Source organism: Eleutherodactylus coqui, chromosome 1 (assembly GCF_035609145.1).
Source record: "Eleutherodactylus coqui strain aEleCoq1 chromosome 1, aEleCoq1.hap1, whole genome shotgun sequence".
Taxonomy (NCBI): Eukaryota; Metazoa; Chordata; class Amphibia; order Anura; family Eleutherodactylidae; genus Eleutherodactylus; species Eleutherodactylus coqui.
Window position 1 is genome coordinate 236,623,298 of NC_089837.1, and position 20,983 is coordinate 236,644,280.

The 20,983-nt window shown below is 43.5% G+C and overlaps 1 protein-coding gene across 1 annotated transcript in view; it reads left to right on the top strand.

The window, feature by feature from the left end:
* The window catches only part of LOC136611568 (amine sulfotransferase-like), a 42,380-nt gene extending 36,270 nt beyond the window's left edge, over nucleotides 1-6,110 (top strand). The window contains exon 6 of the mRNA XM_066591277.1: nucleotides 5,938-6,110. Coding sequence (XP_066447374.1) covers nucleotides 5,938-6,068 — 131 coding nt within the window. The 3' untranslated portion in view covers nucleotides 6,069-6,110. The remainder of the gene's footprint in view (nucleotides 1-5,937) is intronic.
* Nucleotides 6,111-20,983: the final 14,873 nt, after the last annotated feature.

The window sequence follows — 20,983 nt, forward strand, 5'->3', positions numbered from 1 at the left end:
TGCATCCTTTTGAACAACCCCCCTTTGATTCCCCACTTTATAGTAATTGGCATCGCAGGAACAGCATGGCCTTTGACATGTGGTTGCGGAAAGCAAGACACTTAACCCCTCAAACATATCAACGCCATTAGGGCTTGCATATTGATGCTTATGTAATGAATCTCATTGTTTACACCACTGGGCAGTAAATGGCACCACATGAACAGCATGGTCCCTGAATATGCTTAGGCTGAAAGCAAGACCTTTAACTCCTTGAATACACCAGTCCTATTAAGGCTTGCTTATTGATGCTTATGGATTGCATTTTCATCGTTTACACCACTTGTCAGAGGTATTATTGTATCTTGATGCCACCGGAAGCTAGGGGTTTGACGGGTCTTCCATGCGGAACGGCCTTGTTACACCCCTAGCTCCCAATTGGGTCAATTGTGCATGGTTCTGGAAGTAGCTACAAAAGATACAATAATAGCCGTACAGCCCTTTGGCTCTCCCAATACCTTCCTACAATATGCTGCGGGTCTGAGCACCGTGTGCAGCAGAAATAGGCATACAGTCTGCCTCCGGTCCTAATACTGTTCTCCTCCAATGCTGTGGATGTCAGGAGTGTGTGTGCCCCAGCAGCGCTCAGCAGCGGTCACATGTCAGCCTCGCCGGCTCTCTTGGTGCCTTATCCCGCACTAGAGCAGCGGTGACTTGTGCCAACCACCAGCTGTCACTGCTGCCTTTGGACCGCAACAGCGGAGGAGGTACAATGAGCGCACGTGGGATGGAAGAACTGCCAGGGAACAGATACCAGCCGCGGGAAGCCAGGAGAGGGGGTGGCAGGCGCCACTGCGCAAGTATAGTGGCCTGCCACCGAGAATCATGAGCAGCAGCGCGATCAAGCCACCCAAGAAGCTGCTGCATCAGGCCTGGAGGTGTGAAGGTACAGTGGGCAGGCAATAAAGAGCAGCAGTGGGGAGGCCGGGTAACCTTTCTGACTGCTTGGGAGGCATTCCTGCAGCCAGGAGCTTCTATTAGTGTCGGGATCCGGCATGGCAGCAGCCCAGGAGATTCTATCACTGCAGAAAGCTGGAACAGCAGCCAGGAGCTGAGAAGTGAATTTTTGTGGGCTGACAGAAGCCGGGACGCCAGCAGGCAGGAGGTTCTCTCAGTGCCGAGAGCTGGGACGGGAGGCAGGAGCTGAGAAATGAATTTTAGTGGGCTGCCAGAACCTGCTGGGGAGCCAGCTCTGCAGCCTATCAGGGGATGTGACCCAGCTGTCACTCTTGCCTCCACCTGGTGACATCAAGATACAATAATACCCTTGACAGGTATAGTAGAAATCTTTATATACATTTCAAGAGACAAACAGATCATTTTTTTCTTTGTATATATACTGTATGTTTCTAATGAAAATGTTTTTTTGCTTATATATCTCCGCCTCCCAGAAGCCCTCCCCCTTTGTTTTTAGGTGTTATGTGCCCTATGTATAAATACATGAGGGGACAATACAAGGATCTCTCCCATGATCTCTTTATACCCAGGACTGCGACGGTAACAAGAGGGCATCCGCTACGTTTAGAAGAAAGCAGGTTTCATTACCAACACAGAAAAGGGTTCTTTACTGTAAGAGCAGTGAGACTGTGGAACTCTCTGCCTGAGGACGTGGTGATGGCAAAATCCATAGATGAGTTTAAAATGGGACTTGATATCTTTCTAGAGCGGAAGGATATTACAGGATATAAATCTTAGGTCAATTGTTAATCTGGGTATACAGGCAGGTAGGAACTATTAGGGGTTGTTGATCCAGGGATTAGTCTGATTGCCATTAGGGAGTCGGGAAGGAATTTCCCCCCAAATAGGCTAATTGGCTTCTGCCTCTTGGGGTTCTTAGCTTCCTCTGGATCAACAACATAGGAGAATTGAACTAGATGGACACTGTCTTCATTCAGCCTTACATACTATGTTACTATGTAATTGAATTTACCACTATATCTTTTTAAACATGGTCTATGTCAGTGCACTTTATGCTTGAGAAAGGCGACATAGTTGCATTCAGGACTCTGTATGTTTTTTATGTATTTTTTGCAATATATTAAATATATATCCCTTTATACAACTCCGGCTGTTTTGGTTGAATCCTATTCAAATATGTTTATTGTTGAGTGCGGGATTTTTTTCTACTCTTTCTTCTGTACCATCTTTCTGAGTCCATTAAAATCTGCCTTTCTGAAATCCAACCTTGAGGTCTGAGTCTTCTCAGGTCTTCCTCTCCTTTTTTCCAAAATTCAAGGATAGTTACTGAGATTTCCCAACAAATATCTGAATAGTTAGACTCTTAATTATCTTAACAAAATCTTAAAAACTTGGCTACGTAGAAAAAGTTCATCCATATCTTCTGCTTGTCCAGGTGGCTTATAGTAAATGCCTACAATGGTGTCCCTGCTGTTGTTCTCTCCTTGTATTCTCACCCAAACAGTTTCTACAGAACTACCATGCTCTGAAGCTTAAATCTCCGCACATATACCCGTAGCAAATAGGTGGAATTCCGCAGCATTTACAATGAGCTATTAGGTTCAATAGAACTTAATAGCTGGAGTGAAACGCCGCGGATTTCCGTCGCGCTTTTTTTGCAGTGGAAATCCGGCCATGTGCATTAGGGCCTCAGAGCTCCAATTCTCCGTGTTTGTTTTCTATTCTCTGTGCGTTTGTATAAAAACATTTTAGTTTGTGATCGGTGTGTCTTCCTATTTTAATTTTTGTTCTGAATTTTCTGTCTTTGTTCTTTCTTTCCACTTCTAATAGCGAGTTTCTCAAAAATATTAATTAGCTGTATAGTTTTACCTAGTCTTTCACTTCCGTTCCCTTATTGTTCTAGTTTAAAGCTCTCCTAATGAGCGAAGCAAGGCGCCCACCAAATATATGCTTACCTGTCTTTGTAAGATGCAACCTGTCTCTAGGTAATTCATTCTATGGACTAGGAATCCAATTCTTTGCTGAGGGCACCATCGATGTTACCAGTTTTTCACCTCTAGAATCCTGTTTCATCTCTTTATTGCATTGCAATCCACTGTTAGGATGGATGAGAAGACCACCTGTGCACCTAGTTCCTTTACCTTCCTGCTGAGGTCTTCAAAATCTCTGCTGTTAGTTGCAAGGTCCTTTTTTGCTGTGTCATTTGTCCCTACATGTATTAGGGAGTTGTTTGTAGAAATGTGGAAGCTTGATAGCCTATCAGACACATCTGTGATTTGTGCACCTGGAAGACAGCCCACCTCTCATGAGGTTATGTCAGGTCTGCAGACAGCAGTCTCTGTTCCTCTCAATTGGGAGTCACCCACAACCAGCACTCTCCTTTTCTTCACAACAACACTCCATCCAATATGATTCTTACTGCTTAATAGACCTACTAGACTTTGTTGGGAAAAAAAGTAATTTCTTGATGTACCTCTTCGTTGTTCTCCTGCATGAGAGCCTGTTACCTGTTCTTGAATGGTGCTGACAGTCTCCTGATCCTCCTGCTTCTTTGGGTCACATGCTTCCATTCCTCTTCTTTTGGAGATACACTAGATTTTTTTCTTCAATATTCAGAAGAGTCATTTATGCCCAGTTAAGGAAATCCTTATCTTCCTTGATGAGTTTCAATGTAGCTGTTCTCTCCTAAAGACTTTACACATTTTCCTCCAGCATAGAAAAAGCTTGCATTTCCGGCAGCTGACATTTGGCTTTTCCTCTGGTAAGTTTGTAAACATATAGAATACATTACAGCTCACCATATGGCTACTCACCCCCTCCATGTTGTAAGTTGATGTCCATGCCCAAACTTCTAAAAGTCAAGAATTCTTGTGATAATATATATCCTACGACATGCTACCAAGTTCCAGCTTACAGTGACTCTTGACTCTACCCAGAATGCAATGGGAATATGCAAATTATCTACCCGGAGCTCCAATCTCTGTTTTGGCCATGTCCTCTGAGCAGCTAGACCCAGCTGAATCCAGCAATCTTGCAGCACACAGTGACTATTCTCTCTTCCTATAATGCATTGGGAATATGCAAATTGTCTTCCCAAAGTTCCAATCTCTGTTCTGGAGATGTGCTCTGAGCAGCTAGACATGGCTAGATCCAGCAATCATCCAGCTCAAAGTGACTCTTCACTCTTTCTAGAATGCACAGGGAATACGGGAATATGCAAATTATCTTCCTGGAGCGGCAATCACTGTTGGGCTGCCAAGATTTAAACATTGCAACACATCAAAGTGCTCTATGTTTTGAAACATCAATGGAGAGTGTAGTCTTTTTTTCCTTCCAATTTTTGAACCAGAAGATTGGACTGAAATAGTACCCATTATTTTGATTGGGTGTATGCACAAGGGCTATTTTTAACTCGGCTGAAGTAAAAACATGACAGTATGGCCAATTTTTGTACGATTTTCAGATGAGAAAAGTGTGATCTCCCGCACATTGAGCAACACAGGGACGAGATGTCCAAGTGCTGACCAATCTGAGTTATGCATGGGAATCTGAAGTACAATTTTTTATTTAGCCTACATATTTTTATTCAGGCTACTTGCACATGGATGAATAAGAACTTCTGTACGAGATTCCATCTGTATGCTCTCTGAAGTGCGGGAGACTGCACATCGGCATGTGCTACTCTCGTTCGAAAATTAGACAAGAATAGGGCAAGTGGAAGATTTTTTAACTCAAACTATTCATCTGATTAAAAAAAAGCCTGAGTGCATACACCCATTCAAATTAATGGGTGCTGTTTCCGACAGATTTTCAGACTGATTATTCGATCAGACAGAAAAAAGGTCGTGTGCATGTACCCTAAGGTAGCATTCAGATGGCTGTATTTCTCGTATGTGTACTGTCCGTTTGTTTCATGAACAGTGCATGGACTAATTGTTTCCTCTTAGGCTTTTCATAAGAATCATAGCATGTCCTATTCTGGTACTTATAACGGATGAGAATAGGGCATGCATGTCCACTGTCCGTGGAGATCGGTCAGCAGACAGATTTCTCTCCATGTGCCGTTTGATACAAGTTGTCCCTGAGATTGTGGCCTTACTCATCTCTATGACAGACAGGCTTGGTGGGAAAAATACAACATTGACAGCAGTCACTGCAGCAAGTGTGAATGTGGAGCACTAAGAGAAAGTTGCTGGATTGTGTAAAATGCATTTAAACAATATTAAAGGGAAATACTTCCAAATGCTTCGTCATAGACTAATTGCATAGAAGTATGTATACATATTTCCTGGGAATGCTCTCCTTGCTGTGTGTTGAGTGTCTATCAGTTTCCTTGGATATCTGTGTTAGGCCGGGCTCGCACAACCCGGTTAGATTATGCATGCGGGAGACCCACAGCAGACTGTGAGTCCGACTGGTAACCCTACATTCGGCAATTAATTGTATTGTGCATGACCACAGAGGCTCGCAGCGGTCATACGCAGTACAGGGTTTATTGTTTGTGTTTCCCACGCCGCCACTTAGCGATGATGTGGGTACTCGCAGTGCATATGCAATGTTAATTGCGTATTGGCTGTGGCTCGTATGCTTCCATTGACGTCAATAGAGGTGGTGTGCACGGATCCAACAGCAAAATAGAGCAGGCTTCAATTTTTCTTCCATTCGCAGAATATGCAGTTTGCATCCGCGAGTGTGGAGGAAAAATTGAAACTACATGCCTTTCAGTGCCTGTGTTTTGCCGCGGAAAGTCTACGTGGATGCCGATTGCAGAATCTGCTATACAAATCCGATGGCGTGAGACCGACCTTAGGGTTCATTACATCTATTGAAGGAAAATGTAATGGCTGTAAGTGCACATGCTAAAAATGTCACTGGAATCTGTTTCTTAATATGCTGGTAAGGATGTGGACTTTAATCTGATTTTCTTAACTATACTGTTATAGAAATCCACTGTCTCAGCTTATTTATACTCTTTACCAGGGATTGTTGGTGATTGGAAAAATATGATGACGGTGGCACAAAACGAGATGTTTGATAAAGTCTATAAAGAGAAGATGGGAGATCTGCCAATCAAAGTTTTGTGGGACCTCAAAGAAGAAGATGCATCTTAGAGTTCTGTTATCTTCATAATAAGCCTAAAGTGAATGGTCATCCTCAAACATCATGTTGTGCGTTTATTCTAAATTGATCCAAATTCCGTGCTTCTTAATTTCTTAATATATCTTTAAGCGGTTGGTGCTGCACTTGTTGCCACCAATTGACAGAGCTTCAGAGTTTACCACATGATATACACTAAATGGCCACTTTATTAGGACACCTGCCCTTTCACACTTGGAGCCTCCTTGTTAGACCTCATTTAGCTGAGTGTTTTCTTGCAGTGAGAAAACGTTGCCGGAAAATCGTAACCATATAAAGCATTGGATTCCAATACACTCATTTACAAAGGTGATTTTTAGCAGTGAGAACAAAATGCAACTGAAAATCGCCAAATCGTGATTTTCATCTGCAGTTTTTCGTGGCAGCGTCAAAAAATAGACCATGATCTATGGAGCTGAATAAAAGGGAGGAGGAGGGAGTTTATCCGCTCTGGAGCTGGTTGAAGAAGACAGCTGGATCTATTTAGCTATTTAAGCTTAATAGAACCATTATGCCGACCGCCGATGCGACCGTGTGAATGGACGTGAAAACGCTAATTTCTTTTGATATTAGATCACGGCAATGCGTCCTGCATGAAAGAGTGTCGCTCATGTGAAAAAGGCCTAGCTCTGGAAAGAAACACAAAATCAAGGGAGCAAATTTTTAGGGATTATTTTCAGTGTGAATCCACAGTAGAATTGAAAAATAGAGCAACCTGAGGTCAAATAAGCTAGACTAAGGGCTTATTCACACGGGCATGATATACAATGAATAGAAGCTATTGATATCAATGGGTTGGTTTATATGAGCTTCTTTTGCATACGGATTTCGTTCACGCAAAAAAATATGCAGCACGAAAATAGCACATTAAACTAATTAAACTTAATTGCTTATCAGAATCTGTGGGAACGTGTTTGCGTGTTTTTTGCCCGCACAAATATGCAAGAAACATAGTAAAATTTGCACGTGTGCAAAGAAGCATATGGGCACTTAAATAGGCTTATGTGAAGCCGGCCTAACTGAGGTGAGTATTTTGAAAACTGACAACTCAGCGCTGAGCCAATCAGGGGGCAGGTCTGACTCACACCCCCTTCACACCCACTGCAGGCCGGCCGCGCGGAACTCCGTCTGCCGGGAGCAGGTGAGTATGTATATATTTTTTATTTTAACACTTTTCTGGATGAATTGCAGGGAAGGGCTTTTATATTTAAGCCCTTCCCGACAATTCATCCCACACTCGCCCGCAGCGCATTGCTTTCAATGGAGTCGGCTGTATTGCCGGCTCCATTGAATGCAATGCGCTGGACAGCTCCAGCCCGTTTCTAATGAAACGCGGCTAGGAGCAGATTTTCGGGCGATTTTCGGGCATTGGTCACGCGATTTGCGGATGCGCATCCGTCATGCGATCCGCAAATCGCGCAAAAAAACGCCCGTCTGACTAAGGCCTAAGAGTGTATTCACATGAGTGATTTTTGCTCTCGAGTTCCGTCCAATAGCCATATGGACAGAACTTGCCCGTGCAAATAACACATTGATTTCAATGTGTTTATTCACATAAACGATTTTTCTCTCGCAGCACGCAGCAATGCTGTGAGAGTGAAAAATCACTGCATGTCCTATTTTGGGGTGATTCCTTAGAGAGAATTATCCATTATTTTGTTAACAGAATCTTCCAAAAAAATACCATAACATAAGCATGTCACACTATTTGCATGCAAGTAGGATGTGATTTTTACCACTGAAACTAATGAAAACACTTGCGATTTTTTTTCACTCATGTAAAAATCACAAGTACATAGATGCCATACATTTTTTAAGAAAAATGTCTTGTCCGTGTGTATACACCCTTAGAGAAACAGAAAGAAACTGAAACATAAAGTGTAAGTGTCTTACTAACTCTGGATAGGAGCCTCAGGTGTTGCAGCCAAAGGTCTGGAGAGTAGTCAGGGAAGAGCCAGGAGTCAGCAACAGTAGTCTCGGTTTACAGCACAAAGGGATGAGGCAGGTAGCGTAGTCAGGTGGAAAGCCAGAGGTTAGCAACAGAAGTCTTGGTTTGCAGCACAAGGGCATGAGGTGGGTAACATAGTCAGCCAGAAGTCGATATCAGAAGGTCTTGTCACAATAGCAGAGCAACAAGCAGAAAGGGAGCTGGTTAGTCAAGCTGTAGAGCAGAATAATCTCGCACTGGAGCAGTGGCAGGGTCAGGCTTTTATAGTGAGCTTGATTAGGAGTAGGACGGGGCGAGAACAGGGAGAGAGGGAGTGAATTTATCAGGAGCAAAGACGATGCTAGGATCAGCAGAGGAGCTTGTCCAGCAAGCTGGATAGCTCAGTGGGGAGAGAAACTGGAGCTCAGTAGGTCCAAGGTTTGATCATAAAGGCAAGAATCAACTCCTGTGAGCAAAAGACTGCAAAAATGGCATCCCTAAGCAGTGAGAAAACATCATCTAATCAGATGTGCAGAATTTACTGCATGTTGCAGTGCAGATTGCAGGATAATTCTGCTTATGTGAAGCACCCTTAAAGGGATTGTACAACAATTGACTTTTATCACCTATCATCAGTGGGGGTCTCACCGTTAAGACTCTAATGATCCCTTGTTACCCTCTCTTCCTCACTACGTGCTCATGCACCCACTGCACTAATGAAGAGATTGAATGGAGCAGAAGTCAAGCATGTACAGTGCAGCTCAATTTATTTTCAATGGAACTGTTGCAGATAACTGAGCACTTGTACACATCTATTTCCACCAACTCGATTGAGTGGCACTGCGTATGTGCGACCACCGTTCCATTCAATCTTCACATCACTACATGTGGGTGCAACAAGCCAGCAGTGAGCAGAAGAGGGGGTCATGGGAGTCCCTCTGGATCAATGGGGTTTCAGCGATGATACCCCCAATGATCAGACTTTTATCACCCATCCCATGAATAGGTGATAAAAGTTTATTTTGGTTCAACCCTAACTGATTGCTGACCAAATTGCTGCATAATTTTGTAGGTTTACCCACAAACTTGCATGGCCATTATCAATGAACAAACAATTAACATGTTAAACAGTCAATGTGAAAAGTGTGCAGACTTGCATCTGTGTAACCGCATGGTTTTCAACTGATACATTGGATTGTATCCTTAGGTGTGTTTTTCAGTTCCCTGCATATTGTGGCCAATCTGCGTTTTTTTACACACATAAAAAAATGCCAGGGCATTCATTTATTGTGTAGATATACTGAAAACAGATTTCATGCGCATTTATGCAAGCCTTAAGTTTGGTGTGTAATATGCACCAAAATAGGAAATACTGTGACCAAAAATCACAGGAAAAATGTTGATGTATAAGCATCCATTGAAATCAATGGGTTCCATACACTCTGTATTTAGACCTGTGTTAGTGAGCCCTTACTGTTATATGCAGTTTAAATTGGGTTCACACTGCGTTTCAGTGTGGGTCCAGTCATTTTGTCCCAAGGCTTTCATTAGTTACACAGAGACTAAAGGTGCATGTTTTAGTCGCTATTTCACAAGACTTCCATTTGATTCCATTCGTTTTGCCAGATAGAATAGCATAGTCAGCAGCGTTATTTTTTCTGATAGAAATGCTGGATAGGGACAGAAACCAAGGACTGTTAAGCAGCTAGAACCCTACATTAGACAAGAAGGGGACAGCATTTCTCTCTCAAAACTCCAGCAATTGGTCCTCTCACTTCACAGAGGTTTGCAGACTGCTGTAAAAAGAAGAGGAGATGCTACACAATGGTAGACATTGCCCTGACCCAACGTTTGTGAGATGTGCTGCTGACATCATTTTCTAAATGAGTTAATTTTTTTTTAATGAAATCGAAAAATATCTCATTTTAACTTCTAATTTGTGTCCTATGTTCTAATGTGAATAAAATATGATTTCCAAATCATTATTTTTTTCTTTACATTTTCATTTTACACACCCATCTTTTACACATCCCAACTTTTTTGCTTTTTACAGCTTATAGCATCTGGTGTAAAAATTAAACTAATTTCTAACACTTAGCTTAGATAAGGATAAAATACTGCAGCAAAGGCAAAATCAAGATAAGCAGAACACGTTAAATAAATTACCTTCTATGCTCATGCAGGAGTTTCTCAAAGTGGTGCTGGCCCTTAAATATGCTGCACAGATGCGAACGATGCAAAGTTTAATAATTCTCCTATCTGAAAAGACTATTATTAGGAAATTATATTATCAGTGTTTCTGATGGCGCTACTTACTAATATAATATAGTGAAAGGTATGGTCCCAAATGATAGGTCCCATCATTTGATCAGGGGCGGAGCTCAGAGGCCCATTGACTGATCGCATGGTGGTGACATCATCACATGTAACTCACTCACGGACTGGTGGTCGTTAGTATTTTGACAAACTGCAACCCTAACACTGACAAAGAAACAAGAACAAAAGTACTAAAATATAGATCACCAATTCCCCCCAAAGCAGGTAGGCACCTCCTTCTCTAATACAAAGTGATAATAATATTACTGAACAAGTGATAAGATCTTTATCATCAGAATTGAGAAAATCAATTCAAAAAGATTTTCAAACTGTATTTTATCTAAAGAGATAAAAGATATAGGTGACAGATGTTGCGGCAGTTCTGGGATTGCCGCCAAGCTCATAATCTGGTGCAGGTTTTACAGGTGGTTCTCCATCTTCTGGCCCTGGTGGGTATGGTATTAGGTTGACATGCTTAGCTGCACCCGTGGGTAATTGTCATGGCTATTTATTCTGGCTGATGCTGGACTGAATTGCCATTGAATCTTCAGTCTAGCTCTGACTGTGGTCTCAGTTAAAGCTTGGTCCTGGACCTATCATTCACCTGCTGCATCTCAAAGCTAAGTTTGTGATTCCTTTCTTTTGTGTTTCTTATGTTATACCCCTGTCCCACATAGGGTTAACTAAGGACCGAGGTACGAGGTCAGGTACATGCTTGTCAGGGCGTATTACCTGCATGTAGGCAGGTCCCCATACCTCAAGTTATTTCGATAGGGAAAGTGTTGACATTTTTTAGTTTATCATTGTTTTGATGCAGTCTGTGTGTTTATGTACTATACCTGTGGGTTACGGTTCCAACATGTTCTAGGTGAACATGACAACAGAACTGCCCACCTGGAAGCCAAAATGGAGGTATTTTCTTCAGTGCACAACAGTCTAATTGATGCACAAAATGAATTAGACAAAGACATGGTGGCATTTTAATTAAAGCTGTCAGATCTTTAAGATGGGGGAGGGCGAGGCAGGGTGTTCAAAATAGAAACTTCTGTCATGTAGCAAAGGATGCTAGATGACCCTGAGTATTATGTGAGTTTTAAGAGAATAGGTTGTGGAACTCTGGTGATGATTCAAAGTTAATCCATGGTTGCCACACCAACAGAGATGTATCAGTTTCTTTGGAGTGTTCTGTGCACAGTTCCTCCATATAGCATATGTAGGAAAATTCCTGTTGCCAATCTGACATTGAGGGAACAACGGTGCTTCACCAAGGGCGCGGGATAACGGTTCTAGCTGCTGCCAGGCAAAATCGAAGTAATCCCTTCTTCTGTACACTAATCGATCCAGGCAATATGCAAAAAAGGGCCACCAGGGGGTACTGTCTATCTTTTACTTGGCTAAATTGGTTTTATGTAGAGAATACCTTGTCCCAAAAGAGCTACAACAGGTCGCAACTCCACCGTACATGCGTCACAGTGCCCCTATCAGTTATACAGCACCAACATACCTCAGGCACAGAAGGGAAAATAGTATGTAGGCAACTTGGATATCTATACCACCTAGTCAATATTTTGTAACTTTTTTTCTTGCACAGCACAAGGCATGAATAGTTTGTGTGTGAAGATAAATGCCTTCTGCCAGTCATTCTGCAAGATTGTGTCACCCAGATCTTGCTCCCAGGCCTATTTGAAACTGAGATCTGCCGTGAAGTTCTCTTGAATCAATAGGCCATTTATCAGGGCTACTATATGTCTCGGAGGAGACTCTTGGGTAATTAGAGTCTGAAAGGGTTTGAGGGAGGATGCAAAAACACTTCTGTCACCTTGCGTAGCAAGGAAAGAATGCTGTTGGTAGATTTCCAGCCAGGAAAGATTACATCTGCTGAATCTATTTTTTAGTTCCTGGAACGACAATTTTGAAGAACCATTAAGGATGTGGTGAACTTTTGCATCCTATCTTGCCTCCCATCTCATAACGCGCTACCAGGTCTCGCCCGGTGGGAATGCTAGGTTAGAAAATAGACGTGTAAAGGGGTTGTCTACTCTTCATAAGATCTATTTCCGCGTCTTTGTATCCAATAACCTGAGCGACTCTTTTAAAAGGAAGTTTCCAGGGGAGGTATTTTAGGGGGATGGAGCAGACAGCCTTCTCCAACACCACACATTTTTATGAGCAGATTGGAAGTGTCAGTCCAAGAAATGTGTTAGGACCGTTGCTCCCTGGTATAGTCTAAGGTTTGGTAGACAGGCGCCACCACTTGTCTTGGAGCGGAAAAGGGTGTAGACTTGCAGGCAGGGTCTCATGTGTCCCCACACAAATTTAATCAGAGCCAATCTCAATGATCTAAAAAGGCAGTAGGTGGTATGATAGGAACCGCTTGGAAAAGGTATAAAATGTATGAAACTTTGGGTAACACATCTATTTTAAGGTTGTCTATCTGCCAAAACCATGAGAGGTCTCTTGTGGCATGAAGAAAGGTCATCTAGTGTTCTCTCAAAGAGGGTCTGATAATTCAAAGAGAATAATTTATTGTGGCCTGTAGGGACAGACACCCCCAAGTATTGGACATTTTCATTTTGCCACTTGAAGGTGAATATCTCTGAAATGTGTCTCTTCTCTGCTATTGATAGTGAAAGATGTGGCTCAAGTGACTTTTGAGCAATAATCGTTGTGTGCTTCTAAGCTCAAGGGGATCGCTCAAACGTTTAGCAATCTCCTTGCGCTCTGAGCGTGGGGTGCAGAAGACAAGCTGTGTTCTTCATATCCTGACTGTTCACAGAGCGCTTAGCTGCTATACAGCTGTGCGCTGTGTTCTTCATATCGCACCTGTGATCAGGGAGCAGGATACAGATGAAACAATAGTATCAGCTGTATCCGGCTGTGAATTCCTGATAAGGCTGATCATTTTCTTTCAGCATTCTGAAAGACAAAGTTCATGGTCTGATGTCAGACGGCTTTTGAGTGAATTTTGAGCGATAATCGTTGTGTCTAAATGGGCCTTTAGTCCTGGTTTCGCTCTATATTAATACCACACAAGGGGCTTAGAAGCAGTCAATGATAGACTAGTGAGCTCACAATGGTATAATAAGCGCATAACATTCTTCATGACATTACATGAATTCATACTACGACACAATTTCTTTCTTTTTGAAGATACAGCATTTTCTATGAACGAAAGCAAGGGACCGCAATGGGATCGAACATAGCACCTACCTATGCAAATATATATATATATGGACCTTGTTGAGAGAAAATATATATATATATATCTCATTTCTGGCCCAGGGTGGCAAAATGGTGGTGATACATTGATGACAACCACCCTCAATTCTTCTGGGGTGAGTATACAATTCCTGGATGTTCTCATCAAAAAAGAAGGTACCTGAAGACGGATATCTTCCGCAAACCCATCGATAAAAACAATCTCCTGCATTGTCAACAATCTCCTGCAACAGTTGTTATCCTAAAAACATGCTCAAATCGCTACCCTGGAGTCAGTTCTTGAGAGTACGACGCATTGTTAATGAGGAACATGTAGATATGCATTTAGAGGAGATGGGTAGGAAATTTCTTCCAAGAGGATATCCCACTGACCTGATCTTTATGGCACAAAGCATGCCAAACAGTTCAGTCGGTATTATTGATACCAAAAAAAGCCACCAACAGACAATCCTCTCATTCCATTTGTGTTAACATTTGGCCCCCTAAGCAAATGCATATTGGATATGATCAGGAGACATTGGCCGATTTTGACTAAAAATTGCCAACAGGTTACAGAATTTCCATTCCCGCCAATAATGGCCTAAAGGCAGGGTCAGAGCCTGAGGGATAATCCTGTTCACGCATAGCATCGTCCGTGGAAAACATCAGTTCAGACTTTGTTATCTGTAGTCAGGAAGGATAATTTCCCTTGCCTATCATCCTCATGCTGTAACAACCTTGTGAAGGGCGACAGCTTCAATCATCCACATACGGTACAGTTCTTTCAGATCCATGGTAGATACACTTGCAGGTCATCCTACATAATCTATCTCATATCTGGGGAAAACTACGATGGAGGTCAAAACTCGCATCATCAACCACACTTGCACCATTTGCACAGACAAGTTTGATTTTCCGGTCCAACAACACTACCATGAGAAAGCACATACCATCACTCAACTAAAATATAGGGTCATTGACCATGTACCTTAGAACATAAGAGGGGACAAAAGGGAAATGCTCTTGAAAAGAAAGGAACTTGAGTGGATTTTAAAACTTGACACTTTAAAACCGAATGGAATATTGATTATAATGCCAATCCGTTCTTATAAGATTAATTATATTTGACTATTTGAGTCACATTCTCTTCAATGTTTTTATCAACACTTTTTTTCATTTTTATATGTATGTATTTTTTAGATGGTGATTAACCATATCGTGAGGACACAGTTTGATCTGGGGTTTCCTGTTCGGTCAGAATCACAAAAAAGAAAAAAAAAAGAGGGAAAATAAAGAGAAAGAAAAATGACAACGAAAAACCTGTTTTTTTAATGGAACCAGAGAAATCATTTAGAGGAATTGTTTTTGTCTAAAAATTGGATTGCCTGATTCTCCTTACAGTATACAGGCAAATTATTCGGTCCATTGAAATGGTAGATGTCTCCTACCAATATGTCTTAAACTTTTAATGAACTGTATGAATGCTCCATATCTGATATGATAATGTGTCTAAGTCTTTTGGCGAAATTATCTTTAATCTGAATAAAAGTAATTGCAAGAAAGAAGTGAAGTGGAATACAATGGTTCTTTTTAAGTGACCTGTATTTTTAAAAGGGCATTAATTTTTGTCTGATTTTCCCATTTATGTATATATACTATGACCTAAGACAGGACACTATTGTGATCCATGGATAAGATGCATTATGCACTTGGCAATAGCTGGAGTTTCACGCATAATAGAACACACACAGATATATACACTAAGCAGGCACATAGGTACTACATGGATTAGCACCATATGAAAGTCGTATCTGGGGTTTTAAACTATCAATATGGCTAAGGGACAACATCCTAATATATCACATAAAGATGGCATGAACCCAAATGATATAGGATATTTGACAGAACAACTCAGGATCTTCTCAGGAAATGGTTATTTTATTTTATGTGCGCACAGGCTATGGTCGATTCACATCTTTCACCCAGAGTCCTTAAAAAATAGGATTCTAACAGCCTTATACCGTGTGGGCAGGCTTATTAACAGCTAACACTTATTGGTCCCTCTTATCTCTTATACCCGCTACATACCTACAAATGCATGGTGAGCAGAACAGTGTCATACCAAAGGGAATGCAATATGTGGGCAATCTTAATATCAAATTACAACAGTTTGAGCAGAGAAGACTTACAATATACTCCAGGTCTCTGGCTGATAACAGAGAGGCAATAACAGTTAAAGTACATTAATTTTTTCTATGTCCTCGTATCACATTTTCCTCTCTTTGATGGCTATCACTGGCTTATAGCCTATCATCCTAATTTAGGGGGTTATGCCCCCATAGACTTGAGTATAGCCTGTGTATCCCATGTTCCATCAGTGTCTATCCATGTTTTAGAGGGAGAGTATACTAGATTATAGCATATGATCTGTAAACCATGTTCACACATGTAATAGGTAGTCTTATTAGAGGTTCAACCCCCTACTTGTCTCCCCTTACCCATGTAGTAAGTGTGGTACACTAATGTCCTTGTGATGTATGTACCCATTCTAACTTCTTGCATACATTTATCACAATTATTGGCGCAAGTCCAAATTTCCTGTATAGCGTAATCCCACCACCCCCAAAACAGTCTTTAGTAGATTCTTCATTCTTCTTGTAGTCTTGCAGCTGTAGTTCTCCCCTCTCCTAAGTGTTTGAGGGAAAAACAATGTATCTGTGAAGAAAACACTGTCTCTGTGAAGAAAACACTGTTTCTGTGATGAAAACACTGTTTCTGTAAAGAAAATTCTATCTCTGTAAAGAAAACACTGACTCTCTGGAGTAAACACTGTCAGCTGGTGCCTCCTGGGCTTCCAGGATGGGGCAAGGTCCCTATCTGCTCCAAGGCACTTCTGAAGGTTTTTAAGGTGAGCTTCAGAGGATATGTCGGGTGTGGTAAGCAGGCACGGTCAGTGTAGGCTACTTTGACTCTGGTCTGGTGGATTCCAGGTCCCATCTCAGCAACTTTAACAGCAGTCGGGGTAGACAGGATAACGGTATATGGACCCTTGCACCTTGGTTTACGAGGCCTCTGGTGCAAATCTTTCACCCAGACTTTTTTCCCTGGAAAAAAAAGAAGTACACAGCAGTATCCAGACATATAGGTAACTTTTGCACAGCAATAGTCAAACATCTAGGTAACCCTTCTCCTACTCTTTTGGTGATGGTTGCTATGGTCTTACCCAGGGCAAGCATCTGTTGGTGATTTATCATCTCTCCCACTATTTTGGTGTCTGATCTAATCCGCAACACTACTTGTCTAGGCGTACCCTACATCATCTTAAAAGGGGGAATAACCAGTTATGTTGGTGGGGGCAGATCTGATTCTGAGCAGAGCAATGGGTAGGACTTGTGACCATTTTAGGTGAGTCTCCTGACAGAGCTTCCCTAAGGCACATTTTAAAGTCCAGTTCATGTGTTCAGCCTTTCCTGAGCTCTGAGGTCTGTAGGTAGTGTGCAAGGTACAATTTCTATCTGACCTTGAGGCAGCTGGCCAACTCTTGTATGATCTCTGCAGCAAAGGCTGGTCCGTTGTATGACCAAATTCGCACCGGTAGGCCGTGTCTTGGTATTATGTTCCTCAATAGTGCTTTGGCCACTTCGGTCAATTTCTCAGTCCTAGTGGGGTAAGCCTCCACCCTCTCCGTGTAAGTGCAGACAAAAACCAGGAGACACTTCCATTTGTCAGCTCTAGGCATTCAAGTAAAGTCCACTAGTACATCTTGGAAGAGAGCTGCTCCATAGGCATTGTATCCCTGGCGTCCTCAGTAGAGATGAGCGAGCATGCTCAAGAAAATTTCACCCTCTCCTCCCCACATGTTTAGCGTTTTTTTTTTAAGCCAATGAACATGCAGGGAAGGCTTTGGCACCTCCTGCTATGACGTGCAACCCTGTGCACGTCTTTAGCAGTGATTGGCTGGCCGGAACAGGTGACCCGGGATCATAAAAACTCAGGTCACCTGATGCTCGCCTCACACAGAAGCTGGATTAGCTGAGGGACAGAGCTACTGTGAATGAGGGAGAGCGATAGTGTAGGTTATAAGGAGCGTTTAGGCAGAGATCCATCTGCAAAGAACCCAACAGTCCTTTTTAGGACTACAACTCCACTTTTGATCTTTTTTTTGCTATAGTGCACGCAAAAGACCGGAGTGTGTTTCCTGTCTATCCACACTATATAAGCAGACTGTCCGCATTTCTCACGGCCTTTTTTTTTTTGCTATAGTGTATGCAAAAGACCCCAGTGTGTTTCCTGACGATCCACACTATATAAGCAGACTGTCCGCATTTCTCATGGTCTTTTTTTTTTTCCTATAGTGTACGCAAAAGACCCCAGTGTGTTTCCTGTCGATTCACACTATATAAGCAAACTGTTTGCATTTCTCACGGTCTTTTTTTTGCTATAGTGTACGCAAAAGACCCCAGTGTTTGTCCTATCGATCCACACTACATAATGAGACTGTAAACATTTTTTGCTCTCTATTTTTTGCCATAGTGTACGCAAAATACCTTGCAGTTTGCGTAGCATTTTGATGCAGTGCATTATACAACATGATGAAGACTAGGGGTAAGGGTCGAGGATGTTGGCGTCCGAATGAGGGTGTGGGCAGAGGACGAGGTCCTGGGCAGGGTGAAACAGTGCCTGCTGCTGAAGGAGAAGTAGAACACCGCGTATCTACGCTCCCTAGCTTCATGTCACAGTTTGCCGGTCTGCATGGTACACCATTATTAAAACCACAACAGTGCGATCAGGTGATTACTGAGGATTCAGAGGAAGAGCTGGTGGATGATAAGGTGATTGACCCGACCTGGGTTGGTAAGCCTACTGAAGACAGCGCTTCAGAGGGGGAGGCAAGTGCAGCACCAGAACAGGTTGGAAGAGGCAGTGGGTTGGCCAGAGGGAGAAGCAGGGCCAGAGCAAGTAATCCCCCTACTGTTGCCCACAGCCACTCCTCGTGGCAAGCTCCCATGCAGAGGGCTAGGTGTTCGAAGGTCTGGAGGTTTTTTAATGAGAGCGCGGTCGACCAACGAACAGTGGTGTGCAACCTGTGTTGCACCAAGATCAGCAGAAAAGCCACCACTACCAGCCTGACTACCACCAGTATGCGCAGGCAAATGATAGCTAAGCACCCGATGAGTTCGAACGAAGGCCATTCACTGCCTGCGGGTCACACCACTGCCTCTTCCCCTGTGTCACATGCTGGCACTGAGATGCAATCCCCCTCTCAGACCGCAGGCATGAGCGTTTCCCACCCTGCATCCACCCCTTCGGCTACATGGTCCTCCACTGCCTCCACCAATGTGTCCCAGCACAGCGTTCAGCTGCCTATAACAGAAGCATTAGAGCGCAAGCGCAAATATGCAGCCACCCACCCGCATGCACAGTCGCTAAACGTGCATATCTCTAAACTGCTGAGCCATATAGGCTGGTAGAAATTTAGGCTTCTCTGTCTTATTATGCCACATCCTCCAACCCCCCCTCCTCCTTCTCCACCTCTCAATTACCATCTGTGAGCACGTTGCCATCAGTCGGTAGCTCGAGGCGCTGCAGCACTACCATGGGGAAGCGTCAACAGGCCGTGCTGAAACTCCTGAGCTTAGGTGACAAGAGGCACACCGCCCAAGAGCTGTTACAGGGTTTTACGGAGCACACAGATCTGTGGCTTTCGCAGCTAAACCTCCAACCAGGCATGGTCGTGTGTGACAATGGGCGTTACCTTGTGGTGCCTCTGCAGCTTGGCAGACTAATACACGTGCCATGCCTGGCCCACATGTTCAATCTGGTGGTTCAGTGCTTTCTTAAAAACTATCCCAGTTTGTCTGAGCTGCTCAGCAAGGTGCGTCGCGTGTGCGCACATTTCAGAAAGTCCACCACAGATTCTGCCACCCTCAGGACACTGCAAAAGCACTTCCAGCTGCCAGTTCACCGACTGTTGTGCGACGTGCCCACATGCTGGAATTCAACTTTGCACATGTTGGCCAGGGTCTACAAGCAGCGTAGAGCCATTGTTGAATACCAGTTGCAACATGCCCGTCAGAATGGTAGTCAGAGTCTGCACTTCTTCACAGAGGAGTGGGCATGGATGTCTGACATCTGAAACTTTGAGGAGTCAACACAAGTGAGCGGCGATGCGGCCATTATCAGCATAATCATCCCGCTGCTTTGCCTGCTAAGAAGGTCGCTGCTAAGCATTAAGGCCAACGCTTTGCAGATAGAACAGGAGATGGGGGATGACAATACATCCCTTGATAGCTAGACCACCCTCAGGTCTGTTTCTCAGCACGTATTGGAGGAGTAGGAGGAGGAGGAGGGGGAAGAGACTGCTGCCCACACTGCAGAAGGTACCCATACTATTTCCTTCACATTGGTTCAGCGTGTATGGGCTAAAGAGGAGGAGGCTGAGAGTCATCCTCCTAGTGAGGACAGCAATGTGTTGCTTACTGGGACTCTGGCATACATGGCTGACTTCCTGTTAAGCTGCCTTTCTTGTGACCCTCACGTTAGACGCATTCTGGCCAACACAGATTACTTGGTGTTCACGATTCTCGACCCACGGTATAAGGAGAACCTTTCCAGTTGCCACATGCCCGTCAGAGTGGTAGTCAGCCTCCGCACTTCTTCACAGAGGAGTGGGCATGGATGTCTGACACCTGAAACTTTGAGGAGTCAACACAAATGGTGAGCGGCGATGCGGCCATTATCAGCATAATCATCCCGCTGCTTTGCCTGCTAAGAAGGTCGCTGCTAAGCATTAAGGCAAACACTTCGCAGATAGAACAGGAGATGGGAGATGACAACACATCACTTGATAGCCAGAGCACCCTCAGGTCTGTTTCTCAGCACGTATTGGAGGAGGAGGAGTAGGAGGAGGGGGAAGAGACTGCTGCCCACACTGCAGAGGGTACGTATACTATTTCCTTCACATTTGTTCAGCGTGTATGGGCTGAAGAGGAGGAGGAGGCTGAGAGTCATCCTCCTAGTGAGGACAGCGATGTGTTGCGTACTGGGACTCTGACATACATGGCTAATCACCTGTTAAGCTGCCTTTCTTGTCACCCTCACGTTAGACGCATTCTGGCCAACACAGATTACTGGGTGTTCACCGCTCTCGACCCACGGTATAAGGAGAGCCTTTCCACTCTTATTCCCGAAGAGGAAAGGAGTACAAGAGTGATGCAATACCACAAGGCCCTGGTGGAAAAGCTGATACTAAACTTCCTAGCAGCTGATACTAAACTTCCTTCCGACAATGCTAGCAGTAGAGGACATAGTTTAGTGGGCCAACTAGCAGGGGAGATGAGGGGAACAGGCAGCATGTCCAGCGCAGGCAGGAGAACACTCTCCAAGGCCTTGCCTGTCACCACTCCCCAGTCTAGGATGAGTAGGAGGGAACAGTGTAAAAAGATGGTG